The 27,394-nt window shown below is 34.7% G+C and overlaps 3 protein-coding genes, 1 long non-coding RNA gene, 1 other non-coding gene and 1 pseudogene across 6 annotated transcripts; 4 read left to right on the top strand and 2 right to left on the bottom strand.

The window, feature by feature from the left end:
- Window positions 1-2,594: 2,594 nt before the first annotated feature.
- LOC108810677 (uncharacterized) lies at window positions 2,595-4,059 on the top strand. 2 transcript variants are annotated; one of them, XR_001943157.2, is made up of 4 exons: window positions 2,595-2,930; window positions 3,016-3,255; window positions 3,343-3,432; window positions 3,506-4,059. It is a non-coding gene; the product is annotated as an uncharacterized LOC108810677 (long non-coding RNA). The 2 variants fall into 2 exon arrangements; XR_008935338.1 differs by having other exon boundaries at window positions 3,343-4,059.
- Window positions 4,060-9,058: 4,999 nt separating this feature from the next.
- On the top strand, window positions 9,059-10,015 carry LOC108808042 (mitogen-activated protein kinase kinase kinase 20-like). The gene is made up of 2 exons (XM_056987067.1): window positions 9,059-9,394; window positions 9,461-10,015. Exons 1-2 carry the CDS (start codon window positions 9,059-9,061, stop codon window positions 10,013-10,015), a joined length of 891 nt encoding a protein of 296 aa, XP_056843047.1.
- A 7,477-nt stretch (window positions 10,016-17,492) lies between these two features.
- On the top strand, window positions 17,493-18,407 carry LOC130495642 (mitogen-activated protein kinase kinase kinase 20-like). The gene has a single exon (XM_056987068.1). It carries the CDS (start codon window positions 17,493-17,495, stop codon window positions 18,405-18,407), a length of 915 nt encoding a protein of 304 aa, XP_056843048.1.
- Window positions 18,408-18,640: 233 nt separating this feature from the next.
- On the bottom strand, window positions 18,641-20,215 carry LOC130496457 (uncharacterized; annotated as a pseudogene).
- Window positions 20,160-20,233, bottom strand: TRNAT-AGU (transfer RNA threonine (anticodon AGU)). The gene has a single exon. It is a non-coding gene; the product is annotated as a tRNA-Thr (tRNA).
- Window positions 20,234-22,801: 2,568 nt separating this feature from the next.
- Window positions 22,802-26,937, top strand: LOC108811483 (LRR receptor-like serine/threonine-protein kinase GSO2). The gene is made up of 2 exons (XM_018583530.2): window positions 22,802-26,395; window positions 26,472-26,937. The coding sequence occupies exons 1-2, from the start codon at window positions 23,008-23,010 to the stop codon at window positions 26,834-26,836; spliced, it is 3,753 nt and encodes a 1,250-aa protein (XP_018439032.1). The 5' UTR covers window positions 22,802-23,007; the 3' UTR covers window positions 26,837-26,937.
- The last annotated feature ends 457 nt before the right edge of the window (window positions 26,938-27,394 follow it).

Raw genomic sequence — 27,394 nt, forward strand, 5'->3', positions numbered from 1 at the left:
AAAATTGTATCATATTGAAGAAGCAAATTTTTTAAAAATTATATAATTTATAAATTAGTTTTTTGATATTTTATATATACATTTTTATATAATTCTCTCTTAAGCCTAGACATTTACTGAAATCTGAAAAAAAAACGATTGTATATGAATCCAGAGAAATATACATATTGGGTATTCTTTTGGACAGCAGATCTTGGTTCGGACGGATCCTACCCAAAACCCAGTCTGATTCTTAAAGTACATGAAATATTTTGTATATATTAGGTATATTTAAGTATTTTGGATATGCTTCATTATTACCGATATTCTTTTTGGGTTAAGTATTCATGTAAAATTTCAAACTTTTAAATATATTTTCGGTATTTTTGTTTTTTCGGGTTATATTTTGGAAAGCATTTCAGATCTTTTCCGGTATTTGAATTGGTTTTTTGATTATTTTTCAAGTTTCAGATCATTTTCAAGTTTTCAGGTACTTCATATCTTTTCAGATATTAATACCTGAATCAACCTAGACCTGCTACATACCCAAATATTACATGTATTTGAATTATTATTCCTAAACCGATCCGGATATGAAGCGATCGGGACACTAATTTAACAAAAAATCAGATGTTTAAAACCGAAAGAACCTAAATAAAAAGGACTTGACCCAAATATCTGAATACCCAGACCTCATCTCTCACTATATTTTGTGTATTTTATAAAAGTTGCATTTGTTAAATTTATATGGATTAAGTTTTACTTGCTAGATTTTATTGGCTAATTCAATAGAATATATTTCTATGTTTTAATAGTTCTTAAATTCTCTTAATATTTTTTATTATAATACTTTTTATAAAAAATTAAGTTGATGTATATATATATATATATATATATATATAATTTGTTTTAACATATGATTTGCAAAACTATTTTATTAAATTTGATTTTTAAATATTTGAAACTATATAATGTAAACTGATATAGTACAATATGTTAATGATACAATATATAAATATTGTAGACCCTGAGCATAAAGCTAATTTATATAAAAAGCGTATCATATAAATTGAAGAGTAGTAATAATAAAAAAAAAAGATTTCGAACCATGTTTTTAGTTGGATAATTATAGACGTCCATCATATATATTGTACTAAATTAAATACATAGTTCACTTTAATCAAGAAGTATAAACAATAAACAATCAAAAAGCATATATGGACAGGCTATGATGACAAAAAAAAATCGACAGGCTGCATATGGGCATCATGGCATGCACAATAGGTGCAACAAACTAACGATATTAATATGATTTATTTTGACTTTAACGTTTTAGGAAAGTCACCATAATTTGATTTCCTCAAATTTCGGTAACAAACTAATGATATCAATTAATAATATCGCACATATTGTTAGAGGAAAGAATAAAAATAGGGTTAATATATGGTATTGACTAATATATTGTTACAAATATATAAGGTAAGACTAATAAAATTTAACTCTAATAAAAGAATCCAAACAACTTTCATAAGTCGACTTTTCAAAACTGCTTTCCTTTTAATAGTATAAACTAGATTTTGACCCGCCCTTAAAAGGGCGGGTATATTTTTTGTTTTAAATTTAGTTTTCATATTTGTGTTTTCTTTGTGATTATTTTTGTATGTTTCTTTGTAATTATATTTGTGTGTAAATCAAAATATATTTTATTAAATAATGGCAATTTAAAAATTGATCCGGTATACGTTCGGTTAAGGATGGGTTGCGGATCGAACCAGGCCCGCTGATCCGCCAATCCGCGGGTTTCAGTTTTGTTCTGGTCAAAAAATCTGACCCGTATAACCCACAAACAAATAATTTTGTACCCGTTCCGCTTAATTTTACGGTTATCTGCGAGTTATTTAATTTAAACAATAATTCTTTAATATAATTATTATAAAAATATATAAAATATATTTATAATAAACCTTTTATCTATTATCAAAATTCATATACAGTTATATATTTTTGATTTGAATAAAACAATATTTGAAACTTAAGTAAGATATATGGTTTGACAGTTGAGGTCGGATCATAATTTTAATTTTTTTTCGTTTTGGTTAAAACAAAACAATAATTCAAATATGTAATTTCAATGTCAATCAAAAGGATTTATCTTTGTTCAAGTTCTCGTTATTTTCTCGTGATGGAATATTATTTATGAAAATGTAACATCAGTATTTATATTTTGAAACATCACATGTATTCTAATCCCTAAATAAGAATGTAGTTGAACGTTCTGTTTGAAAATATGTATATTTAGTTTGGGTTCGAAGAAACTACATATAACATATAAATCTTGTACTTGTATCTATATTAATAAAGTAGACTAGGAAATCTCCACATTCAGCCACGTCAGCACACCATGCTCTAAAATCAGACACGTAAGCACTTTTTGCGTTTGCTTTTGGTTGTCGAACTTCGTCCTGATTTATTTATTAGTATAGATTGGGCTTGGTTTATTTTTTGTATTTAGTAGGGTTAAGGCTAAGTTTTTGGGCTTCAGATGATAAGTTGGACCCGGATTTAAACCTATCCCTTTCAAGTCTTTGTAGAATGTAAACTGGGAGCTTAGAAACCGTCGACTTAACGATTCCTTTTCACCTTCTCCGGGCGACATAACGCTCCCATGACTTCCTCTTCATTGCTTCTCTAATTCGTTTTTTGAGAATATTAATTCAGTGTATATAAATACTTTCTGAGAGTCCCCTGCAAAATCTTCGATCGAACTTGTTTGCCCCAGTCTCTCTAAATCGACGATTGTGATAATGGCAAGTTCTCATCTTAAATTCTCTGACTTGAAGCGAGGGCTGTAGACAGTTAGTCTAGGCTCGACTTCTCCGCTTTTGGTAAGCATGAAATGTAAAGAAAGCCAGTGAGCTGATGGGTATTGATATGCTTCTCATTGCTGGAAGGTATGTCGGTTTCTATTTTTATCATCGGTTTCACATTATAAAATTTAACTACAAGTTGATGATGTTTTATGCCTTCAACTCTCAGGATACGCGAGTCCAAGCATCAATTAGTGTGCACATGATCAACACCTTGAAATACATATTGAAGGAAGGCTCTCTGTATGAGCTTAGTGTTTTTGTTGTCACAATATGCAACCCAGCTTACTTTTTGGAGAAAGCCATCTTTCTATTAGATTTACAGATAAAACCGTTTTTCTTGAGGTCTCTGAAACGCTAAAACGGATCCCTATAAAGAGTTTTAGGTTCCTGCAACAAGAAACTACAGGTAAACCAAGTGTCAACCAACTGTTTGTTTATAGATTAGTTGTTATGTTGGTCTTTGACTAATTATTGATTTTTTGTGATTTTTAAGAGGAAGATCCAAACGAGATGAAGAATCTGACAGGAATGGGACTATCAAATCAAAAGTTGTATCCAGACGCTCAAAGGGCACATCCACAATGTATGTACAGGCTAGAGTTTGTTTTCTCTATTTTGTCTTTTAGTTTGTTATATCTATTTTATATATTTTTCAGGCTAGAGAACACTCTGAATTATGTTCTCGAGAGTTTTTGGACCATTGGTTACATAAAATGTTCGGGCCTGTGAGTTTCTGTATTCCTGCTTCCTCATTTTTCTTTTTTGGAAAAAGCTTCCTCATTTTATATTTCTATAAGTCGAACAGTTTGTTAGATTATTTTTCATGAGTAGAGTTTTGTCTTGTTGGTAAGATCTTTGTTTCTGATTTGTTCTTAGTTCTCTTCTGAGATTGACGATTTGGAAAGCTAATGGTGGTCAGAATTGCTAAGAGCTGATGCCGGATCAGTATTATACAAAACCATCAACAACAAATGTGTTTGCATTTTACAGGGTTGTGCTTGGATATGATGAAGGAATAACCATCATGGTTAAACATACTACCTAGACCAAAGAATGATAAACCGCCAATGTCAAATATCAGCAGACTATTACAATCAACCACTATGATTACATCCCCTATAATATACCCCATTCCTGTTAATTAACAATATAGAATGTGTTACCTGCACGTTAAAATTATGAATCTACAACCAGCTGATAACGCAGCTATATTAATGGTTGGCTAATCTTAAACTCATAAATGGCCCAACTTGATTTGCTAACACATTAGGTCCCCCAAAAATAACAAAAACTCTACGGGATAATGAAAGCCCAGACGTCTAAGCAGTAATATAGTGAAATTAATTAGAATGTTTACAAGTTTTTAAAAGCGATAATTTACTAAGACCATCTCCAACCCACCTCTATTTTAATCTCTATATTTTAGAGGAAAATATAGAGATATGCTATTTCCATCTCTAAATATAGAGGTAAAAAATAGAATTCCTCTATATTTTCCTCTAAAATAGAGAAACTCTATTATAGAAGCATACATTGGAGCAAATCCACCTCTATAATAGAGTTTCTCTATTTTAGAGAAAAAAATAGAAAGGTACATTGGAGATGCTCTAAGTCCCTTATTCAGGATTTGAAATTTGGAAAATATTGTTTTCTCAAAAGTACATTTATTCATATGTAATAAGACTTTTTGTCCATATATTGATATTTAATCATTAAATATTTGAAAATATACTGACATTTAATTATTAAATATTTTAAAAATATATACATAACTTTTAATCATGTGAAATATTTAATTATGTACTTATTATTTATCGGATGTAGAACAACAAAAGAAGATCATTGATGATAATCCGTTTCCTTCTAAAACTCAATGTGAATGATATAGGTGGACATACAGATGGTTAAGTCAAAGCTGCCACATATAAACGCCACTAACTCATCTTCTTTTATATCCTAAACATGAATGTTGTTTTGTCATATCTCTATCTGTTCTGATTTTACAAAATATATAGATCCATTATTAGAATCTCCTCCTATGGGTAAAGATATGATCTGCTTCTCAAAATATAATCTCATTTGAATGTATATTTCCAAATTGTCCCCTTTTTAAATGTCAAATTTTAATTTTATTCTTAAAGTACTGGACAAATTTATCACCTTAAATTTTAAAAGTACAATGACTTAATGGGTTAAAACATTCTGCTCAATATTTACAGATATATTGACACTCAACCTTCAAAATCATATACACTTATCACTCTAACTATTTCTCTATGTCTGCACACATACATAATTAGTAATTTGCACATTTATCTAATACGTTAAGCACAAAAGGTGAACTACAAACCATACACATGTATAACATGAAAGGTTTCTTCTACTTCCATGAATCAAACGCATCAAACATCAATAATACAACCTCATTGACACAAATGTCAAAACATTGTCTGCATTTCAAATTATACAAAAAACATACAAATTGCTACATCAGTTGAATATCAAAAACTAAACAACAACATCACCAAAAAATATTCATATCTAAATAACACAAAAAACTAACAATCCGCGCGTAGCGCGGACACACCACTAGTTCATTTATTAAATTTGGGTTTGTAAAAAGAAAAAAGTTTGGGTTTGTACAAATTGCATATAACTTATAGATCTTATACAACCATTTGTTATGTATATTCGTTTAGTTAGTTACGTAAACATAAATCTATGAATTTTGATAGCATAAATATGAATTCAAATTTCGACCTATGATAATAATATAAATCTATTTAGACCGTTAAAACCTATTAACTAATTGGTCTCGTGACCCATTCCTTTGTTTTAGAACTAACCGTAATGTATCTTTTTAACACATAACCGTAATATATTTAAAACTATATATCAATGGGTTCTAAAGCCTAAAGGCAGTTATATTGTATGCTCTCGATAAATACAACCGTAATATTATTTGTTATAATCGACTTGTCAACTTGTTTAGAACATGGGCCTCACATGTATTGTATGCTTTACGTGAAAATAGAGGAAGTTTGGAAGTTACGGTTAAATAATATTCTAGATGCAGTTATATTTACATTATATTGTAGATGCAGTTATACAAATTAAAAGATGGACATAACTTTTATCAATGGGGCAAACTGCAAAATTAATAGAATAGATATATAATAAAGAAAATATAGTATTCATGATCTGATTGCAACATATTTTCTATTAACATATCTCAATATAAATATTTAAACTAGGACTTGAGCCGCGACCCCACACGGATGTTTGATTTAACTTGTGTTTAACGTAAACTCATAAACTATTAGTTTTATACAAACAAAATCTCATGTATATTTTTATGTCATAATTTACATATAGAGTAGAATACTATATTTTAATATAGATGTTTGATAATAATTTTTTTACGTGTACATAATATTATATCAAAACTTTTTAACTTTATGCAATTTGATATAATTTTACTATTCATATATTAACTTGTTGGTTTTTGTTAATTTATTTTAAAATGAAAAACACCTACAAATTTTTTACCTTAGTTTTATATATTATTATCAATTTTATGATATTTTGTTTTCTTGAAAATTGAACTTTAGAAATTTTTATATTTGACTAAACTAAAGAAGATATTAATATATTTCTTATAAAAATTTTAATATAGACTATATATTTAAGTTTGTGCTTTTATTTTCACCACAAAAAACAACAACCATTATAATTAATTAATTTAAACTGATTTTAAATGTAGTTGCATGATCTGAAAATAAAAATACAAAAAGGAAATATTTAATTTATTGTAATTATAATGGCTAATTATGTAAATAAAATGAAGTAATTAATCTGATATCTATGATTCCAAACAATTCTCATTTACCATGTTATCTATATTTCCAAACAGTATTAAAAGGTATTTCAGTTTTAATAATATAGATACTAAATCATAATAATAGTTATAATGATATTTTCATTTTTGTTTAATATTTAAATGAATACTAAAATTTAATTTTTAAATAATGCATTTATCTCCGGTTAGCCAATTTGTGTAGATTAGTCAAAATAGCTAAAACATATTAATTGTTTTGATATTCAGCATTTCTTTAGGAATGCTGAATCATATTAAATATTCTTTTAATGTGATTTATTAAATATGTGTATATTAAAAGTGTTTTTCCTGCACTTCTGGCCTTAATAATTTTACAAACTTTTGTGAATGAATATTATTATCAAATTCAAAAACCATTAGAATAAGTTATTTTCAAATTTTAGTTTAAATGAGATTCACTCAATGACTCATCCAGGTAAATTTAATTGGTGCATCTAAATCGAAATGAAACTGTCCAAAATAACAAATTACAATTTTGTAATATCCTAATAAAATATTTAGAACCAAGTTTAGACAGAAAAATAATCATGATATATTTTTCTAAAAATCTTCAAAATTACATTTTGTGCCAAAATCGGAAATTGTATTTTTCCCGCCAAAAATTGTAAAATTACATTTTCAACACAAAAACTAGAAAACGCATTTTATCGCCGAAACCAAAAAAAAAATACATTTTCTTACAAAAAATGCAAATTCCATTGTTCACTAAAACAGTAGTATTTTTTATGTTTCATCTTCCCAAAAATTGCATAATCACTTCTTCTTTTTTTTTGCCAAAATAGCAAAAAGACATTTCTGACAAATCCACAAAAAAACAATTTTCGCCAAAATAACAAAAGGAAATTTTTTTTACCCAAACCTCTAAATCACATTTTTCCACCAAAATCGCTAATTCTATTTTCCCGTCAAAATGAAAAAATTGCATTTGTCGTCAAACCACAAAATTAAGTTCTTCCAAAATTGTACAGCATATCCAATATCAACACTAAATAGTGAGACTTTCTAATCTCTTTTTTTTTGTGTGAGGTACTGACTACTGAGTTCACATTATTGGTTTACCAAAAAAAATTCAATATCAAAACTTTCTAGTATATACACAACTAGGTGTTTTCTGCACCATGTGCAGTAATAAATCTTTTAATTAAAATTATATTTAAAATAAAATTACTAATATATTTTTTATTTTGATCAACATTAATATAAATTTTATTTAATTAAGCATAAAATTGAGAGAAAATACTTTTGTTTATTTTAATTATATTTAAAAATATATGTATATATTTAAAATAATATTCTTAGATAATTTTTATCTATTTATTTTGGTTAAATATATTAAATCAAGTTGTATAAAATTACTAAAAATTCATATAATTTTTTTGTAGTTATCAAAAATTAAAAATAAACAAGATTTATAAAATTTATAGATATCTACAAGAAAATAAATATCAAGATTAAAATTTTATAATTTAAAAAAAAACGTAGAAAAATTTGATCGTAATATGTAGTAATAAAATTGTATAATTATAAATTTAAATTAAATAATATTTCAAATTTGTGAGGTTATATTTAAATATATTTATTTTAGTGATGATTTAGATATGAGTAATTACCACATTATAAAAAGTCTACCAAAAATATAAATCAATATTAAATATAATCTATAAGTTATTTTCATATTCTACAAAGTTTACCAAAAATGTATATCAACATTAAATGTAGATTTCTATGTCATATTTATCTATAAGACATGTAATAAATTTTCTTAGTCATGTTATATTTTTTTATAAAAATGATTGTAGAGAAAACATGTGGCAAATCACTTTACAAATAATATTTATATAGAATTATACAAGTAAACTGACAAAAAAAAGAAAGTAAATTAAAGACCAATTGAACCAGAGGCGATTTAGTAAGCCGGTTTAGGTCGATTTAAAAGGTTCTTACAATTTATTTCAGACTTGTAATGATAAGCTAATGGTTAAAATACGATTCTCTCCAGATCTCTTTCCGTTGTGCCTAACCAATCTGAAATCTGAATATAAATCAATTTAAAAATTGAGAAATAAACAAAAAGAAATTAGATAAAAGAGAACAACTAGAAAGGAAACTACAGAAACAAAAAAAAAGGAAATAGGAGTAACCCGCTTACTCTCGCGATTACAAAACCAAGTAGAAGTCAGTGCCGACTCAAATCTATTATAAATATAAGTGCCCACATCCTATGACCAACCATCACTGATTCTATTTCTTGCGCGTTAGTCAAAGCAAAAACAGAGTTCGTTCGAAGCCAAAACCCTAAGCGAAGAAGAAGATGTCTAGAGACGACAGAGAAGTTGTTGACGAATCATCTACACTGGAGTTTGTCTCTTTACTTGGCCAAGGTGGCTTTGGCTCCGTCGCGCTCATGAGAGATTCCAAATCAAGGTTACATGCAGAGAAGTCATCTCCCATATATTACATAAACAATCTCGAGAAAGAGCATAGGATCATGCTTAGTTTTCATAACCATCTACGCATAGTCCAAACCACAAGTCCTAGTCTTCACGTAGACATCAATCTCCAACGTTGTTGCATCTACATGGAGTTTGCCTCCAAAGGCACTCTCCACAACATGATCTCCAGCTTTCGCAGCCAACCAATGCCTGAGGTTGTAGTCGGACGTGCTGCTCTTATGATCCTACAAGGACTCGAAGCTCTTCACTCCCGCGGCTAGGTTCACTGTGATCTCAAGCCAGCCAACGTTCTCATCTTCCCTTCCAAGAGTGTAGGACAGCCGTGGGATCTCAAGCTTGGTGATTTTGGTTTAGCCAAGGAACCTGGTTCGGATCCAAGGTCCTTATCCGGTGGTACGAAGCAGTATATGGCTCCTGAAGCTGTTGGAACCAATGGAGCGATGATGCTGATGGGACCGGGTGTTGATGTGTGGTCTCTAGGATGTGTTGTTCTTGAGATGTTTGGTGGCCGTCCAGAGAAGATGGGAGATATTTACGCATGGAGACTTCCTGAGCTTGTGTCTCCCTTGGCCAACGATTTCTTGAGGAGGTGCATGGAGTTGCAACCCTCACGCAGAGCCACCGCAGGGGATCTACTGAAACATCCTTTCGTTGCGCCGGAAAGAGTCATGAGGAGAGCCATTCCTCCACCACGGCCGGATCAGATGCTTTGCTACTGTCCTCCTGCCATAATGTTTCCTCCTCATGCCACAAGAAACAATGCTATGAAAGGAGTGCCGAGGATGATGACGATGGTTGTTAATAGCCATGTTTAGGTTTCTTTTGAGTCTGTCTTGATTCTTGCACAATGTACATAAGTCACTCATCAGTTTCAGGAACTTGAGTTTATGACTTTTTATCAGAGATGTTTGATTATTTGCCTAAGTGATTGTGATTTCATGAGAATCTGATATCTTGTAGTATTGCACAACTGTCAAACAAATATCATCACACTTTCAAGTTTGTCTCAGCATAGTAAGATAATTGTAAACCAATGCAGTTTAACCATGAGAATATCTTATATAAAGAGGATTTAACTAGTCAGGTTTATCTGACACTAACTAGAATAACCCAATTATGAGAGTCTAGACGCTTCCTTGCTTGTTCATTTAGATGGACTATCTATATATTGATGAGAATTGGTATCTGGTTTATGTTAAAATAGACATCATTCAACTGAAAATTAAAATTTTAGTTTAAATAAGATTCATTCAATGACTCATCCAGGTAAATCTAATTGGTGCATCCAGAATGTGGATTCCAGATAAAACTTTCCAAAATAACAAATTACAAATTTACTTTATCCAAATAAAAAAATTTAGAACCAAGTTTAGACAAATAAATAATCATCATATATTTTTCTAAAAAGCTGCAAAATTACATTTTGTGCCAAAATCGGAAATTATATTTTCCCGCCAAAAATTGTAAGATTATAAAAGAAAGAGAGAAAAAACAGGCGATGGCGATTGAAACCTAGGTTAACCATGGATTTTCGAAGGTGGGATTCGGGCAGTGAAGGAAAGTTGTGGAATCGAGCAGATCTTTCTCATGATAACACATCGGGATGATATGGTTTCGAAATGGAATTTCGGCGAAACGGGCTTTGAAATATGGGTTTTGAAAGGATAGGATCTCTATGGAGATCTTTGGATTGGATATGGAATCAAGAGGATTAATCACAAGATTACAGAGAGGGATACTGGATCTTTTAAGCGATGGAACCTTGGAAATTATTGTTAGGACACTTGATTCTCGGATTGCAATTTCCAGAATCTGTTGTAGGAGATATAGTTTTAATGGGTTTCAAATTTGGAGTGAGGGGACGAGCATATGGAATTATTATAAAAGGAGATGTGAGCTAGAACTAATTATCACAGTTTCACATCTCATCTCACTAAAGTTTTATATTTCTATTGGTTCTATCTTGGCTTGAGTGATAATGACTCAGAGTCAGCTTGTGGGAAAGGGCATGGATATGAAGAGTGGTGAAGCCAACAGGAAGCATTTGAAGTTTTCAATAAATTATCAGTTATGGAGGCTGTTTGGGATATTTGGTTTTGTTTTCTCTCCTCCTTAATAAGCTTATTGAGCATATTTGTTTTTTTTAGTTCTGGCTTCTTTGGTTCTTGCTGCACTTTTAATGTTGCTTATTTATATTTTCAAGTTTAAGTATTGGAATAAAAATGGCTTATTTGGTTGGTATTATTGGTATATTGGCTTATCTGGCTGTTACTATTGCATTAGCAAGATATCCTGTCATCTGGTTCTTCTTCATTACTGCAGCTTCATACGGATGTTTCTATTTTCTCAGGGTCCAGAATGAGATAATTGAAGAGATGAGGTCTCACGGGATTATTCGGTCTCATTGTTTTATAGTCAGGTTATGGATTGTGCTGTCTGGGTTACTTTTGCTGAAGCAAGCTCTCTGTTTGGTCTCATCAAACCAGTCACAGAGAGTAGAGCTAGATATGGCAAAGGTTCGGAAGGGGGTTCTAAGGTTGGCGCAGATTATAGTGCAAGAATGGAAACAAGGATCGTGTGTGAGCTTTACTTGGACCTGGCGAGTACTTATCCAGCAGAGTCAGGCTCTGTGAATTTTATGCTAGTGGTTCACCTTGACAATAGAAGTATTTCAGGAAACGGAGGATATCTTGATATGGTGTTTGGTTTGGGACGGACAGGGAGATCACACCTTTTGTCTATTAAAAAATTGTTAGGAAAAGATCATTTTGGTGCAGACTATTATTTGTCTATTTGTTTTTTAAATGCTATAAATAGGAACGCTCTCTTGATATTATGGCATCAATGTGTTTCATTATGGGATCCGGAGGAAGAACAAACCAGGTTATTGCACAGGTTTCAGAAGCTTGACAGGGAGGTCTGGAGAGTTTATTCAAGTGGTTGGACTGATCGGATGATAGCATTACATGATATTTACTACGAGAGGTGGTGGCGTGAAATACAAGATGGTTTACTGGTTTTTAATTATGGCTTTATAATCAACTACTGGAGTATATTTTTGGGCTTCGTTGAAGGCTTTGTGTTCTGTGGTAATAGCGGATTTTGTTGGTCTTATGGATTACAATTTACAAGGGTACCATGCAAATCTGTGTATGGCTGGTGGTATAATATTTCTCTCAAGGATTTGGACGTGGGAGTTTTAAGAATCATGAGAAGTCAAGATATCATTAAATCTGTATCTCCCAGTTCAATAGAGCTTAATCAAGAATTTTTATATGAATATACTAAGCTGGAATTGCAGAGGAGTGGGAAGTAATTGAACTATGATTATTTACGAGAAATATGGCATAAACATAAACCAGATTTTTTATTTCTTTCAGAAACAAAACAAGATGCAGTTTTTGTGTAAGGTCTGCAGTCTCATTTTGGCATGATAATTTGGTCACAGTGGATCCGAACGGGAGAAGTGAGAGATTAGCACTTTTCTATAATAATGAGTTTCAAGTTCAGATCTTTTATACGAGTAACATGATGATAGACGTGGAAGCAGCGGCCCTTAGAAAAAAAGTTTTTTTTTTTTTTTTGTATACGGAGACCCAGTCCAGAAATTAAGGGAACATATTTGGGAACAATTAACGCGGTATGGCTTAGCGAGATCTGAACCATGGTTTATCATTGGAGAGTTGAATGAAATTACTGGAAATCATGAAAAGGAGGGAGGATCTTTACGGAGCGCAAACTCTTCCATTCCTTTTAATGATATGATAAGGAATAGTGGACTAGAATTTCTGGCTCGGGGGAATAAAATGTTATGGCAAGGACGAAGAGAAAAAGGAAAAGGGGCTGTGATGATTAGATGTCGGCTAGATCATGCTCTAGCAAATGAGGAATGACATACTCTCTTCCCTTGTTCTTATACGGAGTTTTAGGGATGATAGGGTCAGATCATTGTCCGGTCGTGGCTTTTATAGAGGATAAAGTCCCCAAAAGAAAAGGACAATTTTGGTTTGATAAGAGATGGATTAGCCAGGAAGATCTTTTGAAATTGATTGCTACGGGCTGGACGGAATACAACGAATAAATCCATAGAATATTGTTTCACAAATTAGTAATTGCCGACATGAGATTGCTGCTTGGGGGAAAAATAACCCACCATATGGAAAGGAAAAAAATTGTAGATCTTCAGAGAGTTTTGGAGGAGGTACAAACTGATAACAATAGGTCACAAGAGGACAGTCTTGAGGTCTTTTGGAAATTACAAGATGCATATAAGGATGAAGAGGAGTACTGGTATCAGAAAAGTCTAAATATGTGGTACTCATCTGGGGACCTTAACACTAAATTCTATCATGCATTAACAAAGCAAAGACGTGTTCGTAATAGAATTGTGGGCCTATACGATGAGGCGGGTAATTGGATAACGGATGAAAAGGGTGTGGAGAAGGTGGCGGTAGACTACTTTGGGGATCTATTTAGTACTACTTCTCCATCAGACTTTGATAGTTTCCTAGAAGAGGTAACACCATGTATTACCTCCCAGATGAATCAACGTCTATTAAGGATAGCAACAGAGGATGAGATGAAACAAGCTTTATTTATGATGCACCCTAAGCGCTAGGACCGGATGGAATGACGGCTCTTTTCTTCCAAATATCTTGGCATATTATTGAAAATGATTCGGTTCAGATGGTGAATCATTTTCTAACTACAGGAGATATGGATCCAAGGCTGAATATTACCAATATTTGTATGATTCCAAAGACGGAAATACCCATAAAGATGACAGAGCTGAGGCCAATCAGTCTCTGTAATGATTGGTACAAGATTATCTCGAAGGTTCTATGTGAGAAGTTGAAAATTTGTCTTCCAAGACTTATTTCTGAAACACAATCAGCTTTTGTGCCAGAGAAGTTGATATCGGACAATATTCTCATCGCCCAAAAAATGTTTCATGGATTGAGAACGAATAAATCTTAGCAAAATAGGTATATGGCGATCAAAACGGACATGAGCAAAGCATATGATAGAGTGGAGTTGGACTTTATTCAGGCACTTTTTAACAAACTGGGGTTTGATCCACATTGGACTAAATTAATGATGGAATGTATATCTTCAGTTCAGTACCAGGTACTACTAAATGGTCAACCACATGGGCTCATAATCCCACACAGGGGTCTACGGCAAGGGGATCAATTATCCTCATATCTATTTATTTTGTGCACCGAGGCTTTAATTGCAAATATAAAAAAGCGGAGCATGGAAAACAATTAACGGGAATGAAGTAGCAAGAGCTTGTCCACTGATCTCTCATCTGCTTTTTGCGGATGATAGCCTCTTCTTTTGTAAGGAACAAAAAAAAGAATGTGAATCTATTCTTAGAATTTTAAAGGATTATGAGGCGGTATCGGGTCAACTAATAAATTTTCTCGAAAATCTTCGATCCAATTTGGACATAAGGTTGAAGAATCCAGAAGGCAGGAGATGAGAGATATATTGTGGGTACAAAATTTATGAGGCATGGGATCTTATCTGGGATTACCAGAGAACCTAGGAGGATCCAAGATACAAGTATTTGGATTTGTACATGATCGTTTAAATAACATGAACAATGGGTGGACTTTTAAGTTCTTTACTAAAGGAGGAAAAAAATTTATTATTAATGCAGTGATTACGGCTTTACCAAATCATGTAATATCTTGTTATCGGCTACCAAAGACAACTACAAAGAAGTTGACAAGGGCAGTAGCACAGTTTTGGTGGAGTCCTGGGAGAAGTACAAAAGGTATGCACTAGAAATCATAGGACAAATTGTGTATCCCTAAGGATGAAAGTGGAGTGTAAATATTTTACTGATTTCAATATGGCCATGCTTGGGAAGCAATTATGGCGTCTGATAGATAAGCCAAACACTTTGTTCTCTTGAGTGTTTAAAGGACGGTACTTCAGGAACGCTTCACCTCTGGAACCGATCCATTCATATTCTCCGTCATATGGCTGGAGGAGTATTGTATATGCTATATCTCTGGTTAGCAAAAGACTAATCAAAGGGTGGGAACATGTTCATCTATCTCAGTATGGAATAATCTATGGCTCCCAACCACTCGCCCGAGACCAGCAAACAAAAATGATCACAATTTGTTACCGAAACTTACAGTGGATTCTCTTATTAATCCCGGTTCGAGAACTTGGAACTCACAGGCAACTCGAGCTCTGGTGGATCCCAAGATGCGAAAGTTATAGAAAGCATACCACTTAGTAGAAGTCAGCTGGGGGACATGGATGGATGGCATTTTACTAACAATGGAAAATATATTGTTCAATCAGGATATCAGATTAAAAGGGTCTACCCAGATAAAGACAAACCACAAGAGATTATGGACCTACAGTGGATTCACTGAAAGCGTTTTGCTGGCAGGTGAGGCATGCCCTCCTAAGATAAGGTATTTTATATGGCAGATTGTATCAGGGTGTATAGCTGTAAAGAAAAACCTGAAAGCGAGAGGGATGCAAGGAGAAATATGTTGTTCCAGATGTGGGATGTAGAAGAATCAATAAATCATGTGTTTTTTGAATGTCCTCCAGTGTGGCAAGTGTGAACGATATCAAAGATTTCATCGAATCCAGAAAATTTCCCTACGAGCTCACTGTTCACAAATATGGATCATCTATTTTGGAGGATCATACCAAAGATTGATGATCATCAATTTACATGGATTTTATGGTATATTTGGAAAGCAAGGAATAATAAAGTTTTTAGTAATCTGGATGTGGATTCTAGAGACATACTTAAATTGGCAGAAACGGAATCAGTTCTGTGGGCTGAGGCACAAGATATAAATTCACGACAGACAACATAAGTAGAGGTGCGGAATCTCCCAACAATTCCAGGAAGACACTAGTGTTTCACATATGGTTCGTGGAAGGATAAGGACCCTTTTTCAGGACAAGGTTGGTTTAGTAATCTGGAGGGGTTTGATGGACAAATGGGGGCACGAAACGTTTCGGCTAGTCTATCACCTTTCGGAGGTGGAAGCATTAATATGGGCAATGGAGTGTATGAAGAATTTACGATAGTTTCATATTACATTTGCAATATATAGATTATTCTCAGTTGGTGAATATGTTTTCAGAACCAGAAGAGTGGCCAGCGTTCGCAAGTTATCTGGAGGATATCAAGACTTTACAAGGAAGTTTCCTGAACTTAGTGATCATTCATGTACCTCGGCCGAAGAACTTAAGGGCGGAGTCTAACAAGTTGTGTTAGACAGCAACCGTCTTTCGCCATTTATAAAGATGCAGAGTTACCAATCTGAATTACAGAGTCTATATGAGTCTATATATATTGATAAAAAAATTATAACATTACATTTTCAAACAAAAACTACAAAAACATATTTTAACGCCAAAACCACAAAATTACATTCTTACCAAAAACGCAAATTCCATTTTCCACCATTTTCCACCAAGACAGTAGTATTTGTTACGTCTCCTCTTCTCAAAAATCAGAGAATCACATTTTTTGCCAAAATAGCAAAACGACATTTCTGCCAAGTCCACACAAAAAAACAATTTTGCCAGAAAACACATTTTGTTACCAAAACCTCTAAATCACATTTTCTCACTAAAATCGCTAATTCCATTATCCCACCAAAATAAAAAAAAATTGCATTTTTCATCAAACCACATAATTAAGTTTTTCCAAAATTGTATAGCATATACAATATCAACACAAAATAGTGAGACTTTCTAATCTCTTTTTTTTGTGAGGTGCTGACTAAGCTTACATTATTGGTTTACAAAAAAAAACAGTATCAAAACTTTCTAATTTATACACAATTATACAAGTAAACTGAAAAAAGGAAAGTAAACCAAAGACCAATTGAACCTGAGGCGATTTGTAAGCCGGTTTAGGTCGGTTTAAAAGGTTCTTATAATTTATTTCAGACTTGTATGATAAGCTAATGGTTAAAATACGATTCTCTCCAGATCTCTTTCCGTTGTGCTGTGACCAATCTGAAATCAATTTAAAATTTGAAATAAACAAAAGGAAATTAGATAAAAGAGAACAACTAGAAAGGAAACTACAGAACAAAAAAAAAGGAAATAGGAGTAACCAGCTTACTCTCGTGATTACGAAAACCAAAAAGAAGTCAGTGCCGACTCAAATATATCATCTTCTCTTATAAATAAGTGCCACACACTATGACCAACCATCATTGATTCTATTTCTTGCGCGTTACACAAAGCAAAAAAGAGAGTTCGTTCGAAGCAAAACCCTAAGCGAATAAGAAGATGACTAGAGACGACAGAGAAGTTGTTGACGAATTGTCTACGCTGGAGTTTGTCTCTTTTCTTGGCCAAGGTGGTTTTGGCTCCGTCGCCCTCATGAGAGATTCCAAATCAACGTTATACGCAGAGAAGTCATCTCCCATATATTACATAAACAATCTCGAGAAAGAACATAGGATCATGCTTCGTTTTCGTAACCATCCACGCATAGTCCAAACCACAAGCCCTAGTCTTCACGTAGACATCAATCTCCAACGTTGTTGCATCTACATGGAGTTTGCCTCCAAAGGCACTCTCCACAACATGATCTCCAGCTTTCGAAGCCAACCAATGCCCGAGGTTATGGTCGGACGTGCTGCTCTTATGATCTTACAAGGACTCGAAGCTCTTCACTCCCGCGGCTACGCTCATTGTGATCTCAAGCCAGCCAACGTTCTCATCTTCCCTTCCAAGAGTGTCGGACAGCCGTGGGATCTCAAGCTTGGTGATTTCGGTTTATCCAGGGAGCCTTGTTCGGATCCTTGGTCCTTATCCGGTGGTACGAAGCAGTACATGCCTCCTGAAGCTGTTGGAACCAATGGAGCGATGATGATGATGGGACCGGGTGTTGATGTGTGGTCTCTAGGATGTGTTGTTCTTGAGATGTTTGGTGGCCGTCCAGAGAAGATGGGAGATATTTACGCATGGAGACTTCCTCAGCTTGTGTCTCCCATGGCCAGCGATTTCTTGAGGAGGTGCATGGAGTGTCAACCCTCACGCAGAGCCACCGCAGGGGATCTACTGAAACATCCTTTTGTTGCGCCGGAAACAGTCATGAGGAGAGTCATTCCTCCACCTGCCTTAAGGGACAATGCTATGAAAGGAGTGCCGAGGATGATGAAGATGGCTACAATTCCTGGAGATTTGATCGGTTGTTAAAGAGTTATGTTTAGGTTTCCATTGAGTCTCTTTCTGGATTGTATAAGTCACTCCTCAGTCTCATATATATCTTTTTCTTATTTTTTTTTTGTCAGAGTTGTTTAATTCTTTGCCGAGTGTTTGTACTTTTGCACGTTACACTTTTTAAGTAAGAATCTAGTATATTGTAGGAACTAGTCAAACAAACATCATCACACTTACAACTGGATGTCTCTCTCAGAATAAGTGAAGAAGATTAGGATCAAATCTCAATACGCATAGTTTTGGATTTGAATCCATGATTATTACACAACACAAGTATATAAGGTTGTTGCATACTAGAGAGAAAGGCTATAAAGAAGTAGAGTAAAACACAAAATAAGAAAGAATCTAACTAGTAAGTTGTATCTGCCATTAACAAGAAGAAGAATCTGATTATGAGAGTGCAGAGCTCTTTTGTTGGAAGTACGACTAGGACATTCTCTACTTGTTACGCTTTGCAGCACGTCTTCCATGACCCTTTTTCGGTGGTCCTTTGTCACGACGCTTCAACATCTCAAGCTTCGATAAGCGCCTACAATAACATACAAACTCTCAAGTTTATAGACAGACTAAGATCCTTAAAACTGTCCTCCCTCAAAATAAGAGATAATCAGTTCCAACGTCCTATAAAGCTACACTTTGTTGCATCTCCAGTATCGTGTTTCGTCCTCATGCCCTTAAAGATTACAGTTCATCTAACATGAATAAACTCCCACCAAAAATAGAACATTATGATAATCCCAATTAATTATAGATCACCTTAAGTTCTCCTAAGCTCAAACCAAGCTCCTAGACCAATCCACTATGCTCAACCCTTCTCCCTAAATTTCCTTTTATGCGGTTAGCTCTCTAGCTGGTAATTACATAAGACTAAACTTATCAAGTCAAGAGAAAAGACCTATACACAATTTGCAACTGAAGTATAGCTTATGGAAAACATGTTAATATAGGCATTATTGCTTAGGTCCACTCAAATCTTCTACTCTTTAAGGCTTACTAGACAAAGAAGGATTGGGGGGGGGAGGAAAAGTACTCTTTTTCTTGTCTAGCCAAGACATTGGGATCCTCATTCTTGATGTCGTAAGGATACCATTCAGCAACCTTATCACCGAAAAGCTTCTTCCTTAAGATCTTATGAGGAGATAGATCTCTGTCCCGTTGTGTCCGAAAATCCTTGCTCTAGCTTCGGTCGCACCAATAGTGACTGCTGAAGTTACAAGGCTTTTCAAGCTACCACTTGCCATCTTCCTTCAAACACGCAAATCAAACATTGATCAATCACAAGATTCTACATAACTAGGCCCAGTCTCTAAAGATAGAAACTTTAGATTCGTCAGCATTGGATCCAGACGAATCTGGGCAAAGTTTCTACATTTCAAAAAAAAGGTTCAAGAATCACATTGATGGGATAAAACTTAGTCAGATAAAAGCACAGAGCATGTCGTTATGAAATACTCTATGAGGCATTTCGTCGAACACGTTTCCTGCTGCAGTAAAACAATTTGGGAAACAAGGATCGTTTTCACCATCGGCAATGAGACTATACATTTGAATCTCGATGGAAAATGAGGAAAGAAGAGAGAAACAGTGCCAGAGGATCGGAGACGCTCAGTCGGAGACGGCGAGACTATAAATAAATGCCTTCGATAGTGGAGTGGGGTTGGGTAAAGTAGCATCCGAAAATTTTGCAACAAAACAATTACGAAAAACCAAAATACAAAATGAATTATTTGCTTTCATTGAGAGTTGAACTCAAGACCTCCCGCTTACTAAACGGGTGCTCTAACCAACTGAGCTATGAAAGCTGTTCTGCTATGTCTTTAAGCAGTCGCGTCATTTAACACTTTAAACTTAGATTTTAACCATTGTTACTTTTTAGTATCACCTTACCTTGGTAGTTTTAGATTTGAGATACTACAATTCAGGGTGAAAAAAAAGAAAGAAAGAGATACTACAATTCAGAAAAGAAGTAATATCATCAATTATTTAGATGTTAGATTGAATCAAAATAATATACAATGTCAGTTATACACTCTCTTTGTTTCATTATATATATGATGTTTAGGGATAAATCACAAGAATTAAAAAAAATCATTATTTTCTTAAAAATATTTTTGAAAATATAAATTAAAAAAATATTTCAACCAATTATAAAAATATGAATCTAATTGGTGAAATATTTTTCAATAAATTTAAAGTGAATATAAATATGTCAAAATATTTTATATTTAAAAACAAAACAAAAACATTTAAAAATCACCATCTACTATTATAAAATCAAAGGAATATATTAAAAATCATCATAAAGGTATCATTTTCTTTGATTAGATATTTTATAATTTAAACTAATAATATTGAAATTAAGTATAATAAATTTTAGAAATTTAAATGTACTATTAACTTATAAAGGTTACATAGAAATTTAAAACATATATTTTTATAAATCAATTTTCTTATTTTATCTTTTAGAAACAGAGAGGAAAAAAAAACAAATTAAAAGCATTAAATTTTTGAGTATAGTTTAGAGTTAAAAAAATAATTATAATTTCTTATTTTAGGTCGTTAGTTACAACTTATAAGGTTGGTCAAATGTATGTCAATTAAGTATTCTCGGAAATTGTTACCTCTCTCAGATATGCAAACATTTGCGTAAGTAACCAAATTTTTTTTACTTTAACGATAATTTATCTTATAATTAGAGGTAAAAGTGGTGAATCTTCCAATACTAAAAGTAATCGAAGGACCAATGCTATGAGAGGGATCGATTACCTATGTTGTCTTATTTATGTGTAAGTTTGATCAGTAGGGGCCACAAAAGAAGAAGATGATGACGTTGTTAGACGAAGTGTATGTTTAGAAATAAAAGCAATCGGATAAGATTAAGAGGCCTAACCACATGCTAAAAGACAATTAACCATGCCAACTGAGACTAATCATCACATTCACATTAAGTGAAGGGATAATTTTATCCAATGAGATAAGGGTTTCACACTTTATAATTCCATGAAACAAAACAAAATGAATATGACATTTCAACCTTTCCAAACCATATGATTCTCTTATCGATTTTATACCAATGGAAATACGACTTCCGATAACAGTACAAACAAATTTGACTTACATACATACAACTGAAATACAATCGTTGAAGAGTCCTCAAATTATTTTAGACCTTATTAATTTAAGTTATATCCATATTATGTTTAAGCAAAAATAAAACTCAAGGCATTGTTAATATGTAGTTGTCCGTATGAAAACCGTGTGATTCCATTCAGCAGTAGATACATCTGCCTTTATGTCAAAGATGACATCTGCAAAATCTTTTTTTAAATCGGGAAAATATCAAGGAGAATCATGTTAGAACAAACCAATATGTTGCCTAGTGTGGTGGTGATGACAAAAGTGGATGAGAGAACCCTTTGACTTAGCAATTAATTATGTATATAATTGACTAATTGAGTTTAGGTTTTAGGGTCAAACATACAGTTTTTAGAGTCTGACGGTTCTAAAGACTCTTGGTTTAAATTATAGAGTTCATAAAAATATGTACCATATATTTATTATACAGTTGTAATTTTCTATAAAATTAATGTTGTTTTCACAACCTCCTCCAACCCTAAAGATAAAGAATATATTTGTTACATAAATAAATATAATTTTAAATTATATGATAATATTAAAATGATGTATATGCCGACACTATATAAAAATCTATACATAGAAATACAACTGCTCTCTTTTTCATGCAAGGGTTTGAGTAAATGAGAAGCCAACACACTTCACAACAAAAGCAGAAATTGAAGAAGCACCGTAACCATGTCATCGTTCTCTGATCTCAACTACTCTACCTCATTCGGTGGCCATGGCCATATCAATCCTTTTATACTATTTCATGATCATTCAACTTATTTACATCATTGTCGCTAATCTCATTTCACATTATCATTCATTACTTACACAACTAAAACTTTCATCAAATTGAATATCTGTAGATAAATGGAGAGATTAGGATTAAAGATGAATAAATCTAAACACAACATGTATTGTAATAGCATTTATATCTAGAGACATTGGCACAGCCGCAACATAAATGTTATACACTTGCAATTGCATTTTCCAATGTCTCTCTTCTGACCCTCTTTGACCTTCGTCTTCTCTTTCCTTATTGCCTCACTCATCTTCCTGTACACACAGTCACACACCATCTCTAAATAATCAAGTGAAACGACAGAAGATAAAAAAACAGACTCGCGTGTTGTCATTTAAAAGGCTATACTTTATACTTATTAGCCCCATCGCAAAGCTTTATATGCATTTACTTCTCCCCATCTCACCACATCAAAGATATAAATACACAAACATGTGCTCATCAGATTATATGTATACGTAAAGAGAGAGAGGGAGAGAGAGAGAGGGAGTCCCCATGCACCGTTCTTACGACCAATCATTCCTCTCCAACCAAAAGACCAACAATTGTCTTACTTAAAATTCTCTCTGTTTCCAACAATAATCTCGTTCCTGCTTGAACTTCAAGAATCTTCATTCACTTGCATACATCTCTTGTTTCCTGGAGAAAAAGATGACGAAGCCAAAAGACATGCAGCAAAATTCTCTTCTTCTAGTTCTTGTTATGCTTCTCCTCTGTTTTTCATTCGGTCCGGGTTTGGGTCAACCGGGTCAAAGTGACGATCTTCAAACTCTTCTCGAAGTGAAGAAGTCTCTCGTCGCAAACGCAGAAGACGAAAAAGTTCTCCGAAACTGGAATTCAGATGATCCCAAATTCTGCAACTGGACCGGTGTCACGTGCCGTGGTCGTCTCGTCATCGGTTTAAATCTCTCTGATTTTGACTTAACCGGTTCAATCTCTCCTTCGGTTTGCCGGTTCAGTAACCTAATCCACCTCGATCTATCTTCCAACAGTCTCGTGGGTCCCATTCCAACTGCTCTCTCCAACCTCTCTTCCTCTCTGGAAACTCTCCATCTCTTCTCTAACCAACTCACCGGTTCAATACCGAGTCAACTCGGCTCACTCGTGAACCTCATGTCGTTAAAACTCGGAGACAACGACCTAACCGGATCAATCCCGGACACGTTCGGTAACCTCGTCAACCTCCAGACGCTCGCATTGGCCAAGTGTAGACTCACCGGTTCAATACCGAGTCAACTCGGTCGACTCGTTAACCTCCAAGCTTTAATTGTGCAACAAAACTACCTCGAAGGACCGATTCCGCCCGAGTTAGGAAACTGCACAAGCCTCGTTTTGTTCACCGCGGCGTTCAATAGCCTCAACGGATCGTTACCGGCGGAGCTGAGTCGACTCGTAAACCTCCAGATACTCAACTTGGGAAACAACAGCTTCTCCGGTGAGATACCGAGTCAATTCAGCGATTTGCGGAATCTCCAATACCTTAACTTAGCCGGTAACAGACTTCAAGGTTCGATTCCGAAGAGACTAACGGGTTTGGAGAATCTTCAAACCCTTGATTTGTCTAACAACAATCTCACCGGAGAGATACATGAAGAGTTCTGGAACATGAACTACCTTGAAGATTTGGTTCTAGGTAACAACCCTCTCCTCCCTGGCTCATTACCAAAGAGCTTGTGCTCTAACAACACATTCTTGAAGCAACTGGTTTTGTCTGGAACTCAACTCTCCGGCGAAATACCGGCGGAGATTAGCAAATGCCAGTCGCTACAAGCGCTTGATCTGTCGAACAACACGCTCACCGGTCGGATCCCAGATTCATTGTTTAAGCTCGCCGAACTCACGGTTTTATATCTTCACAACAATACCTTGAAGGGCACGTTATCTCCCTCGGTTTCTAACCTAACGAATCTACAAGAGCTCGCTCTGTATCACAATGACTTGGAGGGGAAGTTACCTAAAGAAATCGGTTTCCTCAGCAAATTAGAAGTTCTGTATCTATACGAGAACCGGTTTTCTGGTGGAGTCCCGGTCGAGATTGGGAACTGCACGAGTCTGAAGTCGATTGATATGTTTGGGAATCGTTTCAGTGGAGAGCTTCCTTCTTCGATTGGGGGATTAAAAGACCTTACTCTGCTTCACTTGAGAGAGAACGAGTTCGTTGGTGACATTCCCGCCACTCTAGGTAACTGTCACAAGCTGACGATTCTTGATTTAGCTGATAACCAGCTCTCGGGTTCGATTCCCTCCTCGTTCGGGTTCTTGAAGTCGTTGGAACAGTTGCATCTTTACAACAATTCTCTTCAGGGGACTCTTCCGAGTTCACTTATCAACTTGAAGAATCTCACGAGGATCAATTTCTCAAACAATAAGCTCAATGGCTCGATCAGTCCGTTGTGCGGTTCAATCTCTTATCTCTCATTTGATGTCACAGATAACGAGTTCCAGGGAGATTTACCTCTTCAGCTAGGGAAGTCCCCGAGTCTCGACCGGTTAAGGCTAGGGAAGAATCAGTTCACTGGAAGAATCCCATGGACATTTGGGGAGATTAGTGCCTTGTCTTTGTTGGATATCTCGAGCAACTCTCTGACAGGAAACATACCGTTAGAGCTTGGTTTGTGCAAGAATCTGACACACATTGATCTCAACGATAACTTTCTTTCAGGGGCTATACCTCCATGGCTTGGGAAGCTTCCACTCTTGGGTGAGCTCAAGCTTTCTTCTAATCAGTTTACCGGGTCACTCCCTAAGGAGATTTTCAGCTTAACCAAGCTTCTTGTGCTATCTCTTGATGGCAATTCACTAAACGGTTCGATCCCACAAGAGATTGGCAACTTGGAATCTCTCAATGTACTTAACCTCGGAAAGAATCAGATATCAGGTCAGCTTCCTTCAGGGATAGGCAAGCTTAGCAAGCTCTACGAGCTTCGGTTATCGAGAAACGTCTTGACCGGAGAAATCCCTGTTGAGATTGGACAGCTACAAGATCTTCAAAGTGCTTTGGATCTCAGCTACAACAACTTTACCGGAGACATTCCATCTACGATCTCGACGTTACGTAAGCTTGAATCACTTGATCTGTCTCACAATCACCTTGTCGGGAATGTTCCTGGACAGCTCGGAGACATGAACAGCTTAGTTTATCTCAACCTCTCTTACAACAGCCTCGAGGGGAAATTGAAAAAGCCGTTCTCTAAGTGGCAAGCTGATGCTTTTGTAGGCAATGCAGGTCTTTGTGGAAGCCCTCTTAGTCATTGCAAGAACAAGAAGCAGCAAGGTCTTAGCGCGAAAACTGTGGTTATCATCTCTGCGATTTCATCTTTAGCAGCTATTGCGTTGATGGTACTTGTGTTTGTCGTCTTCTTCAAGCAAAATCTAGCTCTTTTGAAGAAAGGGAGAGGCGGAAACAGCGCATTCTCATCGAACTCCTCTTCTTCAGAAGCTCCTCTGTTTAGCCATGGTGGTGCAAAGTCGGATATAAAGTGGGAAGACATCATGGAAGCTACGCATTACCTTGACGACGAGTTCATGATTGGATCAGGAGGGTCGGGAAAAGTTTACAAAGCGGATTTGAAGAACGGAGAGACCATTGCTGTGAAGAAGATTCCTTGGAAAGATGATTTGATGTCAAACAAGAGCTTTAACAGAGAAGTGAAGACCCTTGGAACGATCAGACACAGACATTTGGTTAAGCTAATGGGTTACTGCAGCAGCAAAGCGCAAGGTTTGAATATGTTGATTTATGAGTACATGGAGAGTGGAAGCGTCTGGGACTGGCTTCACGCTACGAAGAAAGAGGTTCTTGATTGGGAAACAAGATTGAAAATAGCGGTTGGGTTGGCTCAGGGAGTAGAGTATCTTCATTTTGATTGTGTTCCTCCCATTGTTCACCGCGATATCAAATCCAGTAATGTGCTTCTTGATTCCAACATGGAAGCACATTTGGGAGATTTTGGTCTCGCCAAGATTCTAACTGAGAATTGTGACACCAACACAGAATCAAATTCTTTGTTTGCAGGCTCTTATGGCTACATTGCACCAGGTACATATCTTTCTTGAGTTTCTTGATTTGGTTTTATACTGTTAAAGCTAATGTGTTTTTTTTTTCTGTTTCATAGAGTATGCTTACTCGTTGAAGGCAACTGAGAAGAGCGATGTGTACAGTATGGGGATAGTGTTGATGGAGATTGTGACTGGTAAAATGCCAACAGAGGGAGGGTTTGGTGAAGAGACGGATATGGTTAGATGGGTAGATACAGTTCTCGGTTCTGCAGCGAGAGAGAAGCTGATTGATTCAGAGCTTAAACCGCTCTTGCCTTGCCAGGAAGAAGCAGCTTATCAGGTTCTTGAAATAGCAGTTCAGTGCACAAAGACTTATCCTCAGGAGAGACCATCTTCAAGACAGGCTTGTGACTGTCTTCTCAATGTCTTCAACAATAGAGGTGCTGGTTATAGGGAGATGCAAAATGATTCCCAGAAATGATTTGCGTACACATATTGGTTTGTGGGTTTGCGCACACATATTGGTTTGTGGATATCTACTAAGTAATCGTTAGAAACGTAAGAAATAAATGGCTTCATCGAGAAAAGTCATGTGATTGAGGTTTTGGTTTAGTGACTGGGGTTTCTGCTACTCCGGTTGGAGGTTCTTCTATCTATAATGGCTCTTATATAGCTTCCCAACCACAATTGTTCTTACAAATCAGGAAACTGTCAGTAGTCATTCAAAAACAAATGTTATAAAATTTATTTATCATGTATTAATTTTTGTTAAGACAACTTTGTTTTTAGTGGGTTACAATTAAAGATGTTCAATCTGGATATCGTTTTTGTTTGGTTAGATTTTTTTTGAATTTTTTGGTATTTTGTTTTATAAAAAATAGCTACAATTCAGTTTATATATCATTGGTTTTCGGTTTATTCACTTTTATATCAAAAAACCATAAATTTATTTATCTTTTAAAATATATTATCAATTTTACTTTATATTATTAGATATTGGCTTTTATATAACATAAATATATTTTGTTTTAAAAACTGC

Source organism: Raphanus sativus, chromosome 6 (genome assembly GCF_000801105.2).
Source record: "Raphanus sativus cultivar WK10039 chromosome 6, ASM80110v3, whole genome shotgun sequence".
In the NCBI taxonomy this organism is placed as follows: Eukaryota; Viridiplantae; Streptophyta; class Magnoliopsida; order Brassicales; family Brassicaceae; genus Raphanus; species Raphanus sativus.

Coding starts and splice junctions, on each gene's coding strand:
- LOC108808042 (XM_056987067.1), top strand. CDS start 9,059: ATGTCTAGAGACGACAGAGAAGTTGTTGACGAATCATCTACACTGGAG. Junction 9,395..9,460: donor GCAGCCAACCAATGCCTGAG/GTTGTAGTCGGA, acceptor TCCCGCGGCTAG/GTTCACTGTGATCTCAAGCC.
- LOC130495642 (XM_056987068.1), top strand. CDS start 17,493: ATGACTAGAGACGACAGAGAAGTTGTTGACGAATTGTCTACGCTGGAG.
- LOC108811483 (XM_018583530.2), top strand. CDS start 23,008: ATGACGAAGCCAAAAGACATGCAGCAAAATTCTCTTCTTCTAGTTCTT. Junction 26,396..26,471: donor TTATGGCTACATTGCACCAG/GTACATATCTTT, acceptor TCTGTTTCATAG/AGTATGCTTACTCGTTGAAG.